This window comes from Muntiacus reevesi, chromosome 6 (genome assembly GCF_963930625.1).
Source record: "Muntiacus reevesi chromosome 6, mMunRee1.1, whole genome shotgun sequence".
Taxonomy (NCBI): domain Eukaryota; kingdom Metazoa; phylum Chordata; class Mammalia; order Artiodactyla; family Cervidae; genus Muntiacus; species Muntiacus reevesi.
The window spans coordinates 90,090,018-90,112,068 of NC_089254.1; the positions used below are offsets into that span (position 1 = coordinate 90,090,018).

General features: G+C 41.5%; 1 protein-coding gene across 5 annotated transcripts in view; it reads left to right on the top strand.

Annotated features, from left to right (window-relative positions):
* Window positions 1–22,051, top strand: part of MKLN1 (muskelin 1) — a 390,406-nt gene that overhangs the window by 148,313 nt on the left and 220,042 nt on the right. For 2 of the 5 annotated variants that reach the window (XM_065938891.1, XM_065938892.1), the window contains exon 1: window positions 14,614–14,758. The exons of the other annotated variants lie outside the window; for them this stretch is intronic. In XM_065938891.1, coding sequence (XP_065794963.1) covers window positions 14,661–14,758 — 98 coding nt within the window. In that variant the 5' untranslated portion in view covers window positions 14,614–14,660. Of the gene's footprint in view, window positions 1–14,613; window positions 14,759–22,051 lie in introns of those variants that run through there. 5 annotated transcript variants of the gene reach the window in all.

Here is a 22,051-nt window from a genome sequence, read left to right on the forward strand (position 1 = left end):
ATTTTAGCAAACTCTGGGAGACAGTGAAGGACAGGGAAGCTTGACATGCTGCAGTCCATGGGGTCACAAAGAGTTGGACACGACTTAGTGACTGAGCAACAGCAACAACAACTCTAGATAAAAGTGGAAAGATTTTTCTTTCCATTTTAAGGCTTTTTGAAGTTGACTTTATTTTCATTAGTGGTGTTTTATTTTTACAATTAAAAAATATACACAGATCGTGCCTTGAAACAGCTTTTAAAATGTCAATCAGTGCCCCTTCTGATACATCTGCAGAAAATATTTAAATTACTGAAGCAAGATGAGGCTGTGGATAGATAAATATGCATGGGGATGCAAACATGCCAGTAGTATCGAGCCACTGCAACTAGGCGTATGATTTTTTAGAATCTAGCTAAGCTGGATCAGTGCAGTTAGCAACTTTCTTAAGCAGCCTTGGGTCATTCACCTTTCTAAAACTGCACAGGCCATGCCTTCTAGCAAGATTCCTGTTGGAAAGCCACAGTAGCCAGCAAGGAAAAAAAAACACAACTGACAGGACATTTTCTTTCTCCTTCTCTCCTGAGTTTTTTCAGGAACGTGGAAACTAAGACATAAACATGACTCAAAAGTACTGAGATATGGGGAAAATTTGCAAAGGTGTTCGGATGATTCTTGGTTTTTATAAAAGCACCACATTCGCGTCTGGCTGAGTCTCTTTAAGACACCCCAGGTAATAATCTGAGAGGACAGCCTCTATCAGGGGAACATTTTCTGTTCCCAGTGAAGTGGCACATTCAGTTCCTGGTACAGGCTCACTTAATTCCTATTAGTCATTTCACAGCAGTATCTTGGGAAGAAAAAAATCTCAAATACTTTTGGGTAATTTCACAAGTAAACTAAAAACAAGACAGTCCCTCTTTTCTCACAGTTCCCATTTGTTTACAAATTTTGAGTCAGTAAAACATGTCTGCCTTTGTGGATATTTCTCTGCTGATGTACCTACCTTGTTGGCACTCTACTTGGGTACCTAGATTTATTGCCATAACATAGGAGGTGGGTCCTGGACCACACACCCTGGTTTCCCATTGAATTGATGGTGAAATTTTTATTTCGTGGCTTGTGATTTGAAGGTTGTTCTAGGACACTGCTTAGAAACACAGGTCACTTTAAGTAAGACACTGGATCTGATCAAGGTTTGTTTATTTTCTATGTTGTTTAAGGACATTAGATGAATGCTTAAATTTGTTATTGAAGAGTTACCATGAATCCTGAAGATGCCCATACAGGATTATTATTGTAGGTTGGTTTGTGACAGCTGGCCTTGATTTAGTTATTTCCTCAAGAAGACACTTTGAACAATTATTTAAATGCCTCCCCTCTGCAATTACAATAATAATGATGATGATGATTTTGCAACTGAATATGTAATTCAGGATGCAAACACTCAACTACTGTTTTTAGCTTGCTTCTCTTTCTACATTGATGTCAGCTGCTGTTGTCAGGATGACTGAAGAACAGAGAACCATTTTTCTATTGAGGGTCACCAAACTACATAAAAAAAAGTAAGTGAAGGTCAACACAGGAAGTTTGAAGAAAAATAATAATTATAGTTAGTATTAAGTAGTGCTAAACTAAAACCAAGTATTTTTTTTCTCCTTGGAGAGAAAAATATAGTATTTTCAGAACTTATCTGCTTTTAAAATGAACAAATTTCTTATTTAATAATTATAAATATCTGACAATGGTTTTGTTCTATAGCACAGTCAATGAAGGAGCCACAAGTGGGGAAGATGGTGAAATAGAGGAGGGAGGTGTGTGTCGCTGATAACCAGGAGACAATATAGAGTAAAAGAAATGGAATCAGATGCAGAAGGACAGGAAGATGCAGAGGGTCATATAGATAAACAAGGGGTAAGAGGAATAAGAAAGACAGTAATAGGGTGGGAGAACAGGTGAAGGAGACAGGTAGATAGGAAGAGAGAAGTGGAAGAGAAACATGAATAAAGAAAGAGGAGACAACAGACTGAGTAATGTGGAGGATTAAAAAAAAAAGCATCTAAGTTTGTTTTTAAGATGAATTTGGGATCTCTAGAACGTGGCATTTATGCCACCATCATCTGCTACCAATTCTCTGAAATACTGATCAGCGACTGCTCACAATTCTAAGCGCTAAAATCACTTTAATTGTAGACCTGGTGGCTAAGGTAGGAAAGTTGACATGGAAACCTTGTAAAATGTTATGTCCAAGCTAGGTGCCATTGCAGTGTCTGGTTGCTGGAGGCTGCCTCCTCAGGAGAAACCCCAAAGGGAGAAGGAGAGCTCAGCTGTCAGTTACAGGCAGCTTCTGGCCTGCCACTCTCCTGAGGCTTAATGGGAAAAAGTTTTTGACCTTGACTGCACAAAGAAAGGGAGAAGGTGATGGCAACCCACTCCAGTAATCTTGCTGGCAAATCCCATGGACGGAGGAGCCCATTAGGCTGCAGTCCATGGGGTCGCTAAGAGTCGGACACAACTGAGCGACTTCACTTTCACTTTTCACTTTCATGCATTGGAGAAGGAAAGGGCAACCCACTCCAGTGTTCTGAGAATCCCAGGGATGGAGGAGCCTGGTGGGCTGCCGTCTGTGGGGTCACACAGAGTCAGACACGACTGAAGCGACTTAGCAGCAGCACAGAAAAATGTGCTCATCAGAGAATCCCACAGTAAGGCCGGTTATTGTGGGGGGCTATGAGAGCAGAGATTCCAACATTAAACTGGATAAAATTAGGCCAAAGGCCAGAGGTTCTCAAGCTTTGTACTATATGTTTAGTAAGTGGCATTGCTAAAAACTGATCCTGGAAGTGGGGGGAGAAGATAATTTTGAACTTGTTCGGAAATATACAGGAAGAAAACAAATCAAAACTATCAACATGGTAAGAAAGTCTGTATAAAAATCTACATTTGAGAAATAATTTGACCTGATTCCAACATCTGGTGTCCCTTTGAAGACAAGCTTCTGTTGATGTGCTTAGATGGATCTAAGATGGGGAACCAGGAGAAATAGTTGGCTTCTTTTCTGCTTGTTTGTTGTACTCTATAGCTCAGTTCAGTCCCCTGTCCCACTGGGCAATTCTGTATTCCCTTACTTTTGGACCTATTCAAATTCTATTCTCTTTGTGGAGCCTCCTAGAATTGCTATCACCATGTGCTCCTATTTCTGTCATTCCCCAGTTCCCTCTAGCCAGTTCCCATTGTTTCAGTAACACTGGAACTATAATAATCTTCCCATCATCTATGCTTCCTTGGCGGCTCACATGGTGAAGAATTTGCCTGTAATGCAGGAGACCTGGGTTGAATCCCTGTGATGGCAAGATCCTCTGGAGAAGGGGTAGGCTACCCACTCCAGTATTCTTGGGTTTCCCTGGTGACTCAGATGGTGAAGAATCCCCCTGCAATGTGAGAGACCTGAGTTCGATCCCTAGGTCCGGAAGATGTCCTAGAGAAGAGAATGGCTACCCACTGCAATATTATTGCCTAGAGAATTCCAATGATAGAGAAGTCTGGTGGGCTACAGTCTATGGGGTTGCAGAGTCAGACACGACTGAGTGACTAACACTTTCACAATTTTCAACTATGCTAATATTCTTAATGAGAAAAGATAGCAGAGGAAGTTGGAACCCCCAATCAGTCCCATCCTTTCATGCTAGGTAACATAGACATATGTCCATGTATAGTGGTCTGGAGTCAAACTTTCCTAGTGTAGGAAGGGATTCTGATAGGTTGGCTTTCATGTAAAATAGGAAGAATAGGTTGCTTTGAAGACCCAAAGGAGGGAATGTCAGTAGACCTATGCCATTGTTTCTAGATGATTTTATTATGTTCTGGAGGTATCTTTAATAAGGAAATATGATATCTGGCCTGTGGCCTTGCAGAGATAATGCTACTGCTATGACTACCATTATGCTCTTATATTATATATGGTAATTCTTTCTGACTGTGTATTAACCTGTTTAATATCTGACAACTTGATTGTGAGCTATTTAATAGCTAGGTGTATGCCAGCACCTGGCACATAGTAGGTGTTTACTGAATGGATAGATCAAAGTTTAAGCAGTCCAGGCAATAAAAGTGAGAGCAAGCAGGATGAAACAAGGGAGAAAAGACAGGAGCTAGTTCCATCTCCTCTTTCACAAAGGCCAGGTTTAATCCTGACAGTGATCATGGACAACTGCACTGAAAGATACTGACTTGATGAATCCCCTTAACTTTAAACATTTCTACCCAGAGGGCTGGGATACTTTATTTTTTTGAGTCACTTCACTTTTCCCAAAAGACCATTTGGTTCCAAATACAGTAGGAATCAGTGTTAATTGCTTTTTGGAATATTATTTTGTCGGCTTCTTTTAGATGTGGTAATTTGCAAAGCAACCCCCAGCAGTTGACAGTTCATCCATAGCTGTGTGGTGTTCAGACATTTCCTGGGATTCCTGCCCACTGCCTCGGCAGTGTTTGCCAGGATTTGTGCGTACCTGGGATTAACTTGGAATCAGTAGCGCTTTGTTGTGTCTAGAATTTTTTAAATTCTGAAAGGGTAAAGGCCCAATCCTACTTAATCCAGAAAATAAAAGTGTACTAACTCATAATTTAAGATTTAACAGGTGTGTAAAGATCATCTCATCCACACTTAGTGAAAGAGGAAATTGCAGCTCTGACAGATTCAATGACAAGGTCAGTTGGCTGGTAGCTGGTAGGCTGGGATTAGAATCTATGTTCTTTGTGGCACCAAACTGTGAGCTGGGGTCCTTTGGATTTACCCCTGTGTGGATATGAGTGTTCAAGTTACTATTTGTTTCTTTTTGAAGCTCTTTTCCCTGGCTAGAGACTTTCTGGTCCTCCTTCACACATGCTTCAAGGTCACAGCTCAGACCAAAGTGTTTACAGAAAAACTAGGCACTTATGAGAGGATTCATTGCCAGTCCCTGCACTCGCTGTGCCCTGGCTTCAACCAAGCTCAGCAAACCAAGGGAGGGATAAAGTGGTCCCTGGAAGGAGGAATTTCTCAGTTTAGATGCCAACAGGCGAAGGGATGAATTCTGTCTGACTTCTCTAGCAAGTGGAGGCTGCTGCCACTGCTGCCACCTCCTGGGGAAAGAAAGACCCGAGCTTCATACCTGAAGCTAGTCTCAGGGTTCACCTGTCACTTGGGCAAAGGCCACATTGGGGCTAGGCTGAAGTTCCTTGGTTCTAGAAAATAAAAGGGATATCCCTTTACTTAGAAAATATTAGTATTTGCTTTTAATACTCCTTTTGGCAGCGTTGTGCTCAAAGAAATGATTTTAAACAGAGATGACAAAGTTGCAATAAATTAATATGGAAACCATGAGAAAACAGAAGTAAGGCTGAGGCAGAATCTTAGGAAAACACCAGATTAGTTCTCTTGGCTTTGTGAATCCTAAATCCTGGGGGGGATGTTAGGAATGCATACACCTGAGAATTGTATAATAGCGAGGACACACTGGAGTTTTAACACCAAAAATCTGAGTTCACTTGCAGGGCTGTTCTGAGGATTAATTGAGATAATATATAAGTCCCATCACTTCATAACAAACAGAAGGGAAAAAAGTGGAGGCAGTGACAACCTTTATTTTCTTGGGCTCCAAAATCACTGCAGACAGTGACTGCAGCCATGAAATTAAAAGATGCTTGCTCCCTGGAAGAAAAGCTATGACAAATCTAGACAGCATATTAAAAAGCAGAGACATCACTTTGCTGACAAAGGTCCATATAGTCAAAGCTATGGTTTTTCCAGTAGTCATGTACAAAATGTGAGAGTTGGATTATAACAAAGGCTGAGTGCTAAAGAATTGATGCTTTTTTTTTTTTTTTTTAATATTATTTTATTAGTTGGAGGCCAATCACTTTACAACATTTCAGTGGGTTTTGTCATACATTGACATGAATCAGCCATATAGTTACACGTATTCCCCATCCCGATCCCCCCTCCCACCTCCATGAGTCAGGTGCTCTTGCCTGGTGCACTGGGAGGACCCTGAGGAGTAGAATTGATGCTTTTGAATTGTGGTGCTGGAGAACACTCTCTTGAGAGTCCCTTGGGCTGAAAGGAGATCAAACCAGTCAATCCTAAAGGAAATCAACCCTGAATATTCACTGGAGAGACTGATGCCGAATCTGAAGCTCCAATACTTTGGCCACGTGATGGAAAGGGTTGACTCACTGCAAAAGACCCTGAAGCCAGGAGAGATTGAAGTCAAAAGGAGAAGAGGGTGGCAGAGGATAAGATGGTTAGATAGCATCACTGACTCAATGGACATGAATTTGAGCAAACTCTGGGAGATGGTGAAGGACAGGGAAGACTGGCATGGTGCAGTCATGAGGTCGTAGAGAATTGGATATGACTAGTGACTGAGTAACATGTAAGTTCCTAGTATGCAAGAAATATTCAATGGGAATTATACTGAGGCAAATTTATGATGTCCATGGTGATTTTCTTCATTTACTGACCAGAAATTGATTGATAGTTGCCATGCCTTTAATTCTTTTCAGTCTTCTGATCTATAGATGGCCCCTAGGCTAACTCATTTTATTTTTAAAAAATATAGTCATAAATTATTGCTATGGACTGAATGTTTGTGGGCACCCCCCATCCACAATTCATATGTTGAAGCCCTAATCCCAATGTGCTGTTAGGTGGAGACAAGACCTTTGAAGTAACTAACTTTAGACACCATCATGACGGTAGAGCCCCTCATGGGATTAGTGCCCTTACAAGAGGATAAAGACATGAGAGCTCTTCTCCTTTGGGCATGTGAGGATACAGCAAGGAGGCAACCATCTGCAAGCTAGGAACTGGGCTCTCACCAGACACCGAATCTATTAGCACATTGATCCTGGACTTTCCAGCCTCCAAGTGTGAGAAATAAACATCTGTAGTTTAAGATGCCCAGTAAATGTTATTTTGTTATAGCAGCCTTTGTTATGTTGACTAAGAGAAAAAGTGGTAAATAGAAGTGGGGGTGCCACTGTAACAAATACCTAAAAATATGGAAGCAGCTCTGGAATTGGATAATGGGCATAGGCTGGAAGATTTTTGAGCTGTCCGCCTAGAGGCAATTCTGGTGACAGCTCAGAAAGAGAAGAGAAGAGCTGGAGAGAATGCCTCCATCTTCTTAGGGAATATAAATAACCATGAACAGAATGTTGGTAGAAATATGAATAGTAAAGACCGTTTTGGTCTCAGATAGTAAAGGGGGAACATGTTATTGGAAACCAGAGGCAAGGGGATTCCTGTTACAAAGTGCCCAATACTTGGCTGAATTATGTTCAGGTTCTAGTGTCTTGTGGAAGGTAAGAATTGGCAGGTTATGAAATTTGGTATCTAGCTGAGAAAATTCCTAAGCAAAGTGTTGAAGGAGCTGCGTGGTTCCTCCTGATTACTTGCACAGCAAAATATAAGAAGAGAGAAATGAATTGATGATGGAACTTTTAAGCAAAATGGAACCAAAACTTAAAGACTTGGAAAATTCTCAGCCTGTCCATGTTACAAAAAATGAGAAGCATGTTCTTTCTCATTTTCATATCATAAAAAAACAAGAAAGCAGGACTGATGGACTTCTTGGATTTTACAGGAGTGGGACCATAGTACTATTTAGTTGGAACATAAGCTGTTCTTTAAGACAAGAGAAGACTCAGGATTTCCCTGGTGATCCAGTGGTTAGGACATGGCACTTTCACTGCTAAGGGCCAGGGTTCAGTCCCTGATAGAGGAACTAAGATCCTGTAACAAGCTACACAGTGTCTCCTCCCCCACCACCCCCCATCCCGCCCAACAAAAGACAAGAGTGACTCTGAAGGCAATTCAGAAATCACAGTTTTTAAAAGGTATGTGGGTCGGGAAGGGGGCAGGATCACCTTGGTTTCAACAGGCCATACAGTCTCCAACAAAAGTCTTGAGAACAAGGCCACCATTTGATAGAGTCCTGGGTGGGTGTGTTTCTGGCTTGGCAGAGCTCCTGGGGCAGGGCTACTCCAGGTGGGTCCAGAACGTACAGTGTTAAGTCCAAGGGATTGGTCTCTAAATTTAAGAGATCATGGAGTTTGCTTTGCTAAGTTTTGGACTTCCTTGGGACTCATTACCCTTCTCTTCTTGCTTCTCTCTCCCTTTTGGAATGGGAATGTCTGTTCTAGTCCTTTTGGTTGCACAAGTTCATAGCTGGAGAGAAATTTTGCCTCAGAATGTCTCATTCACATTTGATTTAGATGAGTTCCTGGACTTTAGAGTTGATGCTGGAATAAGTTAAGATTTTGGGGGCTGTTGGGATGGAATGCATGTATTTTGTCTGTGAGGACAAACATCTTGGGGGCCAGGAGTGAAAGCAAGAAGTTGGCTGTCTACAAACCAGGAAGAAGGCCCTCTCCAGAGACCAATCTACTGGTGTCTTGACCTTGGACTTCCCAGTGTCTAGTACCATGAAAAATAAATGTTTGTTGTTGAAGCCACCCAGTCTATGGTATTTTTGTTATAGCAGCCTAGACTAAGACAATGAGTGAGTAGAAATTCAGGAGGAACTAAGAGATTTAATTCAGGAATATTTTGGGGTTATCTACTGTGTGCTAGTTACAGAGGATTTCAAGAATAATGTAGGTGTAGACCTAAAAAGTTTCCATTCATTAGTGAGTAAGTGAAAGTCACTCAGTCATGTCTGACACTTTGTGACCCCATGGACTATACAGTTCATGGAATTCTCCAGGTCAGAATACTGGAATGTGTAGCCGTTCCCTTCTCCAGGGGCTCTTCCCAACCCAAGGATTGAACCCAGGTCTCCAGGTGGATTCTTTACCAGTTGAGCCACCAGGGAAGCCCAAGAATACTGGAGTGGGTAGCCTATCTTCTTGAGTGGATCTTCCCAACCCAGGAATCAGACTGGGGTCTCCTATATTGCAGGCAGATTCTTTATTGACTGAGCTACCAGGGAAGCCCCTCCATTAATTATATTAGGAAAAAGAGACTGAGAATTAGGTGCTTGGATTCTAATAGATTCGGATCTGCAAACAGTCCACTTGTAAAATGATCTTAGATGTCACATTGAACATACTTGGGTATTAGTTTCTTCATCTGTTGCATAATATCGTGAAGAGAAATTCTTCTTTTTACAGCAGGGCTTGCCGACCACATAGCAAGCACACTGAATATTGTGTTGTGCTTCAACTCTCCTAACCAGCTGGAGATTGTTAAAGAAACCATAAACTTTGAATGATCCTGGTAAGCTAAAGCAAGACCCTTAAAGGGCCTATCTGAAGACTTTTTTCCTGACCAATGAAGTATGGGGCTTGTTTTAACCAATTATATATACAAAGCTGTGGATTTAGTCCAGCCTATTTAGAGTATTTGTTTGAATCTTTAATTAGTACAACACATTATGACAGCCCTTCCTAAAAATTAAAAAACACCTTTCCCCCCTTAGTCAATTGGTTATGTTCCTTTGCCTAGAAATAAAGTCAGCTGGATTTGTTTTGCTTTTAAACTCTTTATTATTTGACCATATCTTATCTTTGACTGGGCTTCCCTGGTGGCTCAGACGGTAAAGAATTTGCCTGCAATGCTGGAGACCTGGGTTTGATCCCTGGGTTGGGAAGATCCTCTGGAGAAGGGAATGGCTACCCACTCCAGTATTCCGGCCTGGGGAATTCCATGGACAGAGGAGTCTGGCAGGCAACAGGCCATGGGGTTACAAAGAGTCAGATAGGACTGAGCAACTGACAGTTTCAACACTAGCAACACTATCTTTATAGTGCACTTTATAGTGCTATTCTCACCTAAAAGGAATGGGGATGTTATCAAACACGATGGGCTTTTTGAAACAGAGATTCTGGCTCTGTTACTGACTAGCTATATTTCCTTGGATAAGTTACTGTAACAGTTAGGGTCCCAGCTGGAAACAGATGGCATTCTCAAATTGGGCAATTGGAGAGGTTTAATAAAGGGACTATTTATAAAGATCTGAGAACACACTGGGAAACCACAGGGAGCACAGGGAGGGGTTGGTTACTGGAACCCAGTACCAGAGAGCTGTGTAGAGAGGCCACTTGGGAGGACCTGTGACCTTTGGTTGAAAGGGCCAATCGGCCCACTGTGCTTACAGTTAGAGAGGTCAGGGGAAGGCACACCCCAAGCTTACTCTCCTCCCTTCTACACATCTGGAAGGGCAAACTAAAGATAACAAACAATTATTTAACCTTTCTGAGTCTTATTTTTCTTATTTGTGAAAAAGAGAATAACAATATTTCTCTCTCAGAGTTTTTGTGAAAATTAAAATGAGAACTTATAGCAAACAAGCTAGGCCCTCTTCCTTTGCTTGATTTTCAAACCCTCCCTGTGAAGTAGACAGATTTTATTACAGCCACTTTGCAGTAGTGGAAAATGAGATGCAGGGAAGTTGACTTTCCCAAGGTTTCATAGCTAGAAAAGCAGCTGAACTGGGACTGTAAACAAGATTTCTGATGTATACTCTGGGTTTCTTTCCCTCACTACTCTGTAGCCCTTGATCCCCTCTGCAGAAGACTGCCACAGATGGTTTCTTCTTTCCAGAGATGCTATACTCAGAGCTATACTGACTCTGCTATTTAGAGAAAAATTGATTGACCCAGGAATCAGTGCCTAAGCTTGCACTGATTGGTGAGATATGAAGGTCAAGTGCTTATTTGAGGTGGTCTGATATATGACTGACCAATATAGATTCCCACATTGAATGCTTGGCAATTCTACTTGGATATCCATTAGGCATCCATTATATAGTACATTGAAATCAGAATTCTTGATTGCTTCTACCTCAAAACTGTTCTAACCCTAAAGCTTCCTCTTTCAGTCAAAGCATCACTAGTTATTCAGTGCTACAAACATAAGACCCAGGAATTATCCTCAATTCTTTTCATTTCTTCCTGCCTTACCTCCCTCATCAGCAAGTCTAGCTGGCTTTACTCCCAAAATACAGGCCAATTCAACCACTTCTCTCTACTTCCTCTGTTAGTGCAAGCCACCATCACTTCTTGCCTTGGCTTAACCTCTTGTCAAGTCTTCTTCCTCCAACTCTTGCCTCTTTCCATCCCATTTTCTGTTTTGCAGAGTGATCAGTACAAAATGTGGAGTGGATCACGCTCCTCCTTGGCTTGAATCCTCACACAGGTCTCCCCTTCACATTTTCATGTCATGACTCCTTACCATGACTTATTAGGGCCCTATGTGTTCTGATTCTAGTCTCCCTCTCCATCACTATGCTCCCACCACACTTTCTTCTTCAACAATACCTTTCCCTCTCAGGCCCAAAGAACTTGCTTATTCTCTCTTCCCAGAATGTTTTTTATTAGCCTTTGCATGGGTGGCATTTTTGCACTGCACAGGTATTAGCGCAAACATGACCTTCTTAGAGACAGTTTCCCATCTGATCTAAATATTACTCCATTGTAGTCTTTTATTAGCACTGAAAAGGTGCAGAATAAAATTAGTCTAGTTGACTTGTTTACCACATTTATTATATGTTGGCCTGTCAGGATGTAAGCTTCATGAAAGCAGGGTCCTTATCTGGTTTGTCTGTTTATCCCTGCCTCCCTAGCCTCTAGGACAGGGCCTGGCGTATCACAGCCTCTCAATAAATCTTTTTCTTTTTTGCAGGAAAAGACAGTGAATGGTGATAAGCCAAATATAATCAGTTACTCTCTTTGAGCAGTATTTGCTATGAGAAACATGTTGAGACATTATCAGGGAGTAAAGGATGATTTCTGTTAGGAGATGACAAGATAACTCGATTACTAGAGCTGTTGATCCCTGAAAAATGATTATCCATTGTCCAGTTTTCCATGAGGTCATCAATATATACTAATCTTTGAGTGTGGGGAACTAGAATGGCTGCCTACAGTTTCCAGGCCTTCCCCAGTATCCTTAAAATAAAACCGATCAACTAAGGCAAATCTCCAAAGGCAGAGGAGATAAATATGTACCCTTAGGAGATCTGAACTATGGCTGACTTCTGTAGATTTTGAAAATTTTTTAGTCTTCTATTTAATCTTAACATTTATATGAATATGGGGTTCAGAATATAACATCCCTATCTGTATTTTTGTTAATGTATGAATGCTTTAAGTTATTCTACCATTTGTAAAATCTGTGGTGCAGGAAAGCCGTGCTATCCTGGATCTTTACATTCTCTGAGGCTATCATACCTCAGGGATACATTTTTGTAGTTTGAGAAGTCCCTGGCATTCTTATTCCTTTGCAATCTAAGTACTCCTTTAGCACAATTAATTCATTCTTCAATAAATATTTATTGAACAACCACTATACATAAGACTAACAGGATTAAGGATACATCTATGAACAAAATATGCTTGAATCCTACCTTCAAGGGAGTTATAGTTTAGGAGGAGACAATGAGAAATAAAGAGGAAATACAATAAGGAAGGAAGCTCAAGGTGACAAGGGAAATGTAAAAAAAAAAAAAAAGGCACCTAACCCCAAAACAGGTGATGACGACTGATTTTCCAGAATGAAATAATCTGGAAAACAAGCAGAAGTTAGCAAGATGAAGAAAAGAGGGAGAGTATTCTGGGCTTGGCTTACACTAAGTCCTGGAGACCAGAGAGAGCACAGAATTATAGGAGCCAATTCAGTCAGTGTGTTAGTTTAGTGTGGCTGGAGTAAGGAGTGCAAAGGAGAAAGAAGAGAGGGAAGACTAGACAGGTAATCAAAGCAGGATATGAAAGGCCTATGCTAAGGACTTTCAGTGTTACCCAAAGGGAATAGAAACTCACTGAAAAGAGTCTTCTTAAGAATTGACTTATATGTGTTTTTAAAAAAGATCACTCAAGGACCATAACTCAATGTCTAGAAAAGGACAAGGACTCGATTTACCTTAGGGTAAGAGGTGTAATTAGCAAATTCCAAGTCCCAAACTAATTGAACTGTTAACTATCTTAACCTTTATCTTAACCTTTTCCTCTTAGAAGTATCTCCCCACTCTGCCCCTGCCCAAATAACTACTAATCATCTTTGGAACTAATTTACCTTCCCTGGCCTCTACCACTGTCTCTGTAGTCCCAATTTCATTTCTGGGATTATACCATTACGTCAAGAACCAAATACTTTTCTAACATGCTGCAACACACAGAACACATATGATTTTTTAAAGGTTAACATACTTCTATTTGGCATTCTCCATCTGAGATGCTAGTGGAGGCCACTACCAAGTTCTCCCTTGTGGAAGCTGGAAGTCAGGAAAGGATTTGAGGAAGTTTGGGCAGATTGGAAAAGGAAATGGCAACCCACTCGAGTACTTAATCACTCTGGGTGATTAAGGATTATAATGGGAAAAGAATACAATCAGAATACCGAGGTGTTTCAACTCGGTCATTCACTAAAAAAAAAAAAAATGCTTTGCTTGAGTTTTTCCATCAGTCAGGTCAGGTGGAGACGAAGATGCTGTGCAGCAGGAGTAGAACGTCTTAGACAAGGAATAGATATGCCCAACGCTAACCAACAAGTATTTGATGGGAACATGACCTAAAGCTGCTAGATAGTTCGATTCAAATGTTCCGTTTTTGATAAGAAGCCAGTGTGATGCCCATGGGCTTGCCTGGTGGCTCAGACGCTAAAGAATCTTCCTGCAATGTGGGAGACCTGGGTTCGATCCCTGGGTTGGGAAGATTCTGCTGGAGGAGGGCATGGCATCCCACCCCAGTATTCCTGCCTGAAGAATCCCATGGAAAGAGGAGCCTGGCGGGCTACAGTCCATGAGGTCGCAAAGAGTCGGACACGACTGAGCGACTAAGCACACACACGATGACCATATGGAATTCCAAGCACATAGGCAGTTGTTCCCTCTGCGGTTATCTTCTTGAAACTCTCTCTTGCTCTTTCAGAATTTTGGGGTTTAATAAGTATCTGTCAGCTTAAAGTAGGCAGACTTACCAGCTGGAAGAATGACGACACCCAGCTTCCCGACTCCTTCAGGGTTTTTCTGGTCTCTGGGTGAATGTCATTACTGAGCAAGTGGATTGCGCAAGACGGGTCTGAGCGGGCTCCCAACAGATGCTTACCGCGAAGGGCCTCACACACTGAAAACAGCAGGGTGACAGGACACCCGAGCCCTTCCTCTTCCTGTCTCCATGTGACTGTGTGGAACAGGCGACAAGACATTTAAAACCAGGACAACTCCAGAAGGAAGGGCCGTTAGCTATGCCACTCGTTTCCTTCAAGAATTTAGAAACTGCAGTGAGCCGTGGTTTCCAGTCTCACTGGCGGTCCCTTCTCCAAGTTCTTCTCATTTTCCCATCCTGGCCGATAACTACAATTTATTTCTTTTCACAATATTTTTGGCCTTTCCCTTACCTCAGCTTTCAAGAAAAGTCATTTAAGCCATTCCTTTACAAGCCCCACTGGAGAGCCCCTCAGGTGCTCACCCTCTAGTGCCAGTTTCCGCCAGTCAGTCATTCAGGAAGGTTCAGCGGCGGAGACCCCCGGAGTGAATAGCCGACCCTCCTGCGTCTCACTGCTTCACGCAGCGCTCAAGACTTGAGACCCGGAGAGCTGACCGCCCAGGCGAGCCGCGGCCCCTTTAAGTGCAGGCCACGCCCCTTCCCTCCTCTCGGCTAGGCGGGCGGTCGGTGGCGGCCGCTTCGGTGCTGACAAGATGGCGGCTGGCGGGTCTGTTGCTGCGGCGCCCGAGTGCCGGCTTCTGCCCTACGCGCTACACAAGTGGAGCTCCTTCTCCTCCACCTACCTTCCGGAGTAAGTGCCGAGTCCTGGGCTCGCGCTGCCCTACTCTTTGGCGTAAGCACGGCTCGGGCAAAGGGGCCGTGGAGGGCAGCCGTGCCGAGAGGCCCAGGCGGGGCCTGGTGAGGGGGACGCGCGGCCTCCGGAGTCTCAGTGCAGCCGCCGAGAGCCCCTGCCCGCCCCCGCCTCGGGGAGGGGTTAGGATTCGGAAAGCAAGGTCGGGGTGAAAGGGGCGAGGTGTGTGGCGGCGCCGGGACGCGTAGGACAGCGGGAGCCAGGTGATGCTGCGGCCGTGTTTGGGAGTTGAGAAGGGCTTGGGGGCGGGCGGCTCAGGGACGTGAGGCAGGAGTCGGGGCTCTCAGGCTCGGGACCGCGGACAAACTGGTGAAGATGTCTAAGGGCGTCCGAGGGCCCCGGAGACCCGGGGGAAGGTTCAGTCGGTTGCTGCGGGGACGAAGTGTAACGCGGAGAAGAGTGATTCTTCCTGGGGGAGGGGGGTGGTGGTCATTTAAAGCGCTTAGCTCCAGAAGAGTGGTAAAAGTCACAGGAGGCCGAAAAGTTGTGAAGTCTTTGCAAGTGGGCATACGTTGTAGGATTTGCAGAGGGTACCTTTTCCGGCTGGTAGTTCTGAAAAAGAGAGTGGGCAGGAGAGACATTACAGAAGAGTTCCATTATATGATGGCTCAGAGCTTAGATTTATGTAGACAGACCAATTTCCCAGCCCAGAAGCTCAAATAGAGACAAAAAAGTCTGACTTTAATGAATCTGACTTCCAACACTCGCTCGGTCTGAATCTCCAACTTAGGTATTAAAAAGAATTGCGGAAAAACCGTGTGTTTTTCTGTAGCAGATTGCTTCTGAAATGCTGACAGTACTTTGGTTCAGTATTTACTTAGCTTTAGCTCATCTTGGAGAGAAGGAGCAAATCGAACGCCAGTTTTATCAATACATACTGATAGAGAAACGAGCTTAGTGGAGTTTTAAGATCTGTGCAGACCCTGAAGAAAAGTGCTGGTTGTCCCTCTGGACCATCATTTTACAAGTCCAGAAATGATTTTATGAGCAAAACAAGTTACAAATCATATGTTTTTATGTTACTGAACAAATAAAGTGACTAGATATGTGAAGCATAACTTAAAAAGTTTGCCACCTGTATTTCAAAAGTTCTTCATGCTTTCTCAAATGTGATTTCTCTAGTCAAATCAGTCAAAAATCTAAAAATGGATCTATAACTGCAAGAATTTCTCTTGATTGCCAGCCAGTTGTAGTGTTCTCCAGGTCAAGGGTTGGCAGTCAGGCCTTTAGTAGGATGTGGTTCAGTGAAGGAGGCCAAGTGACCTGTGGCCTGATGTGGCCTGTGTCCTGTTGATGGTTGCTGTGTGACTGTGTCTCTGATTGATAATGACATCCAACTTTTAATGTGAGCGTGAACCAGGTAAACATTCCAGCCCTCAGCTAGAGTTGAAATGTGCCCCTCGGTACTTGACTTCTGTTTTTCAGGGCTTACCAAATTGTTGAGTCTGAAGGTAATCATCATTTTTCTGTATCCAAGTTAGAATCACATAGAGTTGGGAACTGGTTTGGCATTGTTTGGTCTAATAACTCCGGGAACATTTTCCTGGTCTCAAGTTAGACTGCTTCTAGGATTTCACTCCTTAAATTTCTGTTCATAGGGTGAGACTTGGGTGTCATAAGTCTTATCTGAGTTAGGAATAAAAAGGGAAGCCTATGTTTCACGTAGGCAATGATTTAGTGGGATGGCAACTTTACTTTGACTTTGTCTCATTTTCCTGGCCCCAGATGTGAAGTGGACAGCATACTAAGTTTGGAGTTAAGAGACAGCCATTTGTAATAGGAGAAATCTATTGCAATTTTCTCAGATATATTCGTAAACTAGTATTTAGTACATATTTAATATTCAAACAATTTCATTTATTGTGTTTTTAGTCTTTATGATATTCTGCTGACTTATGCAGTATAGTTTTTATTTTAAAGCACTAAACTATTATAATAGGGGAGTAATCTGAACTTTTTCTTCAAAGGAGTTGAGTATTATGGATCTTGGGTTTGAGAGTTTCATGTCTGCTGGATTGGTGTATGCCATACCTGAATTTCTAATTGCAAATAAGGATGACTCTGGACTTTTATTAGCAACTAAGGCTAAGTTGTAGCTTTGTATGATAGGAAGCTTAAGAAAGGGATTGACTTTACTTACTTTGGCCCTAAAGTCTTAACAGGAATTGCTGTACCTTTACTAGCAGTGACAGACATGTTAAAGTCTAATTTTAAGTAAAGCCTTTTGTTGACATTGCCTGAAAAAAAGTGAAAATGTTCACTCAGTCCTGTCTGACTCTTTTCAACTCCATGGACTATAGCCCACTGGGCTCCTCTGTCCATGGACTTCTCCAGACAAGAATACTGGAGTTGGTAGCCATTCCCTTCTGCAGGGGAATCATCCCGACCCAGGGGTCCAACCCAGATCTCTTGCATTACAAGTGGATTCTTTACCGTGTGAGCCAACAGGGAATAATCCCCTGGAAAAGGGCATGGCTACCCCGCTCTAGTATTCTTGCCAGGAGAATTCCATGGACAGAGGAGCCTGGTGGATTACAGTCCATGGGGTTGCAAAGAGTTGGACATGATTGAGCGACTAGCAATGAAATTGTCTACAGAGTAGCCAGTATTTATTGATTATAAGTCACTGATCAAAGCGTCTTGAGGGGGTAATAATAAGGTAGTAACAACAATAAGGTAGTAACAAATAATGAGCCTTCCATTTGCTAGGCTCTCTTATGAACAAATAAGTGTGTTAACTCATTTAATCCTCACAACAGTTATGTGAGAAATCTTCATTTTCAACTAAAGCAACAGATATGGAGACGTTAAAATTTGCCTCAGGTCAAGTTTTAACTCCTGTACAGAAACAGGATTTGAACTCAGGCAGTCAGGCTTGGTCTTAACTTTGGAGCTGTTCTGCTCCTGCACCAAGGTGGCGAAGATTTGAAAGAGTTCTTATATTAAAGGCACTTACATTTTAGTTGTTCTGAAAGATAATGTGAAGTCATAAAAAAAAGGAAAATTCAGATCTTAGATTTTTTTTTCTAAAGACTTAAACTGTTTCTTTCAAAGGGAGTAAAGAACATTTTTCTTCTAGTCCTTTTAGTTTTACTTGGACTTGAAAAATGTTAAAGCAGATTGCATTATAGATAACACAATTTTATTTTGAAACTAATGAAGTAGCCTTTGATTTTTCAGTGTGCTTAAAAAGTTTGCTTGTGTTTTACCTTTTTCTGAAGTTTACAGCTACTCTGGGAATTAAGAGAAATGCATCTGTTTAAATGATGGTTAATTCTTAGAATTAGATGCACCCTTATATGTAAAAATACTTTATAAACTGCTGATCTCTATACTTAGATGTGTATTGTTCTTGTTAATAGTGATACTACAATTTATGGAGCACCTACTGTGTGCAAGATGATTTTTGTATATAATTTTACCAGATCCTTAACTGCAGACCTGGTGGATAGGTATTGTATCTATTTTGCCTATGAAGAAACTGAGGTCCATATAGATCAAGTAACTTGCCCAAGGTCGGAGTTTCAGGAGGCTTGGCAAGTTCTCAGATTTAAAAACTCTTGCATGTGCCTCTAGTAACCACCCCCCTGAGTACCTCCTAATGGTCAGGCACTATGTTTAGGACTTAGCATGTTTCCTTGATTTCGTCTTCAGAAAAACTCTATGATAAATATTATCATTCTCTTTTACAGCTAGGAAAACTGGGGTTCAGAGAGGTAATATAAATTGTCCACTTCTAAGAGTTGAAAGGGTAGGAGCTATGACTCTGATCTTGGACTTCCTGACTTCTGTTATCAAAGCTGCTTCAGTTATATACATGGCTGTAGTATGTTCCTAATTGGGATACAGATTAAAAAGTGCTATAAGGTTAGAATGGAGAGAGGGAAAGATATACTATGTTATCTTGACATTTAAGTTTTAATGTATTAATATAAAAATTGGGAGGACCTTTGAAAGTATATGTACATATTAAGTAATTTTATTGATATGGGATGATCTTTCTCTTGTTTACATATAGTGAAAGACTTCATTAGGTAGTAAAATTGGATACATTTTGAAATGTTAACCTTTTTTTATCTGTTAGTCTTTTGTATTAAAATCAAACATTATTTAAACCTGTATGTAGGATAAGAGATGAACCTATCTTAGGGCTTCCCAGGTGGTTCTGTGGTAAGGAGTCGGACACGGGTTTGATTTCTGATCCAGGAAAACCCCACGTACTGGGGAGCAGTGAAGCCTGTGTGCCACAAGTAGTGAGTTGTGCTCTGGATCCGGGGAGCCACAACTGTCGGGGCCTCATGCTGCCGCTACGGAGCCCGTGTGCCGCCACTGCTGAAACCCGCACACGCTAGAGCCTCTGCTGCACAGCAAGAGAAGCCACCGCAGTAAGAAGCCACACCGAGAGCCTTGTCCCTGCCCACCTCAGCTAGGGAAGAGCTCACGCAGCAACAGAGACTCAGCGCAGCCAAGAATAAGTAAATAAAGTAATAAGTAATAAAAAACACTGATTTGCATTTTAAAAGAGAGAAGAACCTATTTAAAAATTTTACATTTAAAAATGAATATATTTTTCTAATTGCCAAAAAACACCCACCCTGAGTTATGGGAGGAATATTTGCAAAATAGACTCATAGAAACAAAATTTAAATTATTCTCAATCCCACCACCCAGAGATAGCTAATCACCCTGCGATATATACATATCGTTCCAGATATTCCGTTATGTCTGTGTCTGTTTTCCAGTTTGATATTGTCCCTCTGTTGCTGTTCTGTATTCTTTTTCCTTCTTAATATGTGATAAATATTTCCTCATGTTATTAAATATTCTTCCATATAATCATTTGTTATAGATATATTATAATGCCTATAATGATTTTATGGCATTTTATTTCATTGACCCCCTATTTTGGAATATTTAGGCTCCCTGAGTTTGTTTTGTTTTTATTGTTCTTTGGCCATTAGGAGTAATAAGGCATTTTGCCTTACAGAAACAAATCTTGAATTCATTTATAAAGAGTTCTGAGATGTTGAATTGTTGGATTAAAGATATCAGATTATTTTTCTGCTGTTTGTGTAGGAAACTCTCTTTCTATGTACCCTGGGTTTGCTTTGGTATTATCCTTAGTAATCTGGGGTTAAGAATGTGGTTTTGGTCAGATAGGTCCTTAGAGATGTCTAGAGAGTGGTTACATAATTCAAAGGTGACATTGCTCCTTGTCATTTCTTTTCTCTCTCATCTTCCTTTACTTTAGCTTTTAAATGGATTTTTAGTTTATTAATCGTATACATTTGAAAAATAGAACACATTTGTGAGATTTATTATTTGTTTGGGATATAGACAGTGATTACTGTGCATATAAATTTGAGAATTTGTTACAATCCTGTAGGCTTCTGAAACCCAGGAGTTGTGAATCCCTAGTTTGGAGTTATTGGGAGTCCCCTGGAGACTGGGGACTGTCATTCTCTTTCTTTCTTTCCTTCCCTTTTTTCCCTTTCCCTAAACTAAAATTGGTACTGGCCTGACTTGGGAACCTTACTATTCACTGAATGTTCTAAGACTGATATTTTCAGTCTGGTGATCTTAGAACTTTAGGAAAATAAAGATACCAGGATATAGGAAAAGTTTGAGATGCATCATGGACTGGAGATTGAATCTGTGGAGCTGACTCCTAGGATTGGATCTTTGTGCTTTTTATTAAGATGTTCTCTGAGCATCATCAGTTTCCTTCTACGTAGAAATACTTTTTATCTTGATCAAATACTAGGAGGTTTAATATTATGTTTACTTTTTCTTTCTTTTTTTGGCAGCTCGGCAAATAGCTCTGTTATTTGCATTAACTTTTTTTTTAAGGCTGATCCAGGGATGTTCTGTATGTTGATAAGATACATTTCAGCTGTTGCTGGTGATCCGACTTTGCTGTATTTCAGTTATTCAGAAGTCATCTTTGAAATTATGGGAGATTTTCCAGTAGATTAAAAAAATAATTTTATTTATTTGTTTTTGGCTGCGCTGGGTTTTTGTTGCTATTTGGGCTTTGCTTTAGTTGCGGCAAGTGGGATCTACTCTCTAGCTGTGGTGCACGGGCTTCTCACTTCAGTGGCTTCCTTTGTGGAGCACCAGCTGCAGGGCAGGCAGGCTTCAGTAGCTGTGGCTCCTGCGCTCCACAGCACATGCTCAGTAGTGATGGCTCATGGGCTCAGCTGCTCCATGGCGTGTGGGATCTTCCTGGACCAGGGATTGAATCTGTGTCCCCCTCATTGGCAGGTGGATTCTTCACCACTGAGCACCAGAGAATTCCCTCCAATAGATTTTAATTTTAGAAATGTAGCTGTTAGCACCTAAGAATGGTTTTGTCTGTATTTATTCTGTTTGGGGTTTCTGATACCTCTTGAATTTATAGTATGACTCCCATTAGTTCAGAAAAAAATTTACAAACTACTTTTTAAAGATATTCTTTCTACCCCCTTTTTTCCTTCTTCCTTCTCTGACTTTGGTTAAATCCATACCATACCTTTTGTCTAGTTCCATATATCCTTTATACTTTTTTCTGTTTTTTTAATCTTTTGTTTTCTTTCTCCTTGTTTCTCGTTCTGGATAGGCTTTACTTATCTGTGTTCCAGTTCACTAGTCCTCTATTCTGGCATGTCTTGTCAGCTTTTGATCCCATTTATGTTATTCTTGATTTCAGCTACTTTTTTTAGTGCTAGACTTTTTGTTTGATTTTCCGTCTTTTAAAAAATAGATTCTAATTCTCTGGTGAAAATCTCCATGTTGTGGTCTGTTTTCTTGAGATCAGCCAAATTACTTAAGAGTCTGTCTGAAAACTCCACTATCTGGATCACTTTTAGCTCTCTTTCTATTGTCTTTTTTCACACATTTTTATCTTGGTGGTTGGAGAAGGAAATGGTGACCCACTCCAGTATTTTTGCCTGGAGAATCCTGTGGACAGGGGAGCCTGGTGAGCTGCTGCCCATGGGGTTGCAGAGTCGGACACGACTAAAGTGACTTGGCATGGCATGGCATAGCATCTTGGTGGTTGTTATTATTATTACCATTATTTTGGGGAGTAACTTTTGATTGAATACCAGACACTATATTTAGAATTTTAGATGCAATTAGAAATTATAGTTAGTTGCCTATACTGTTCTAGCATTTCTCTAGAGAGGGTTCAGTCATCTTCTGGCTGGCAGATAAAATAGAGGCAGATCACTTCAACAGTTTGGAATTGAGCTG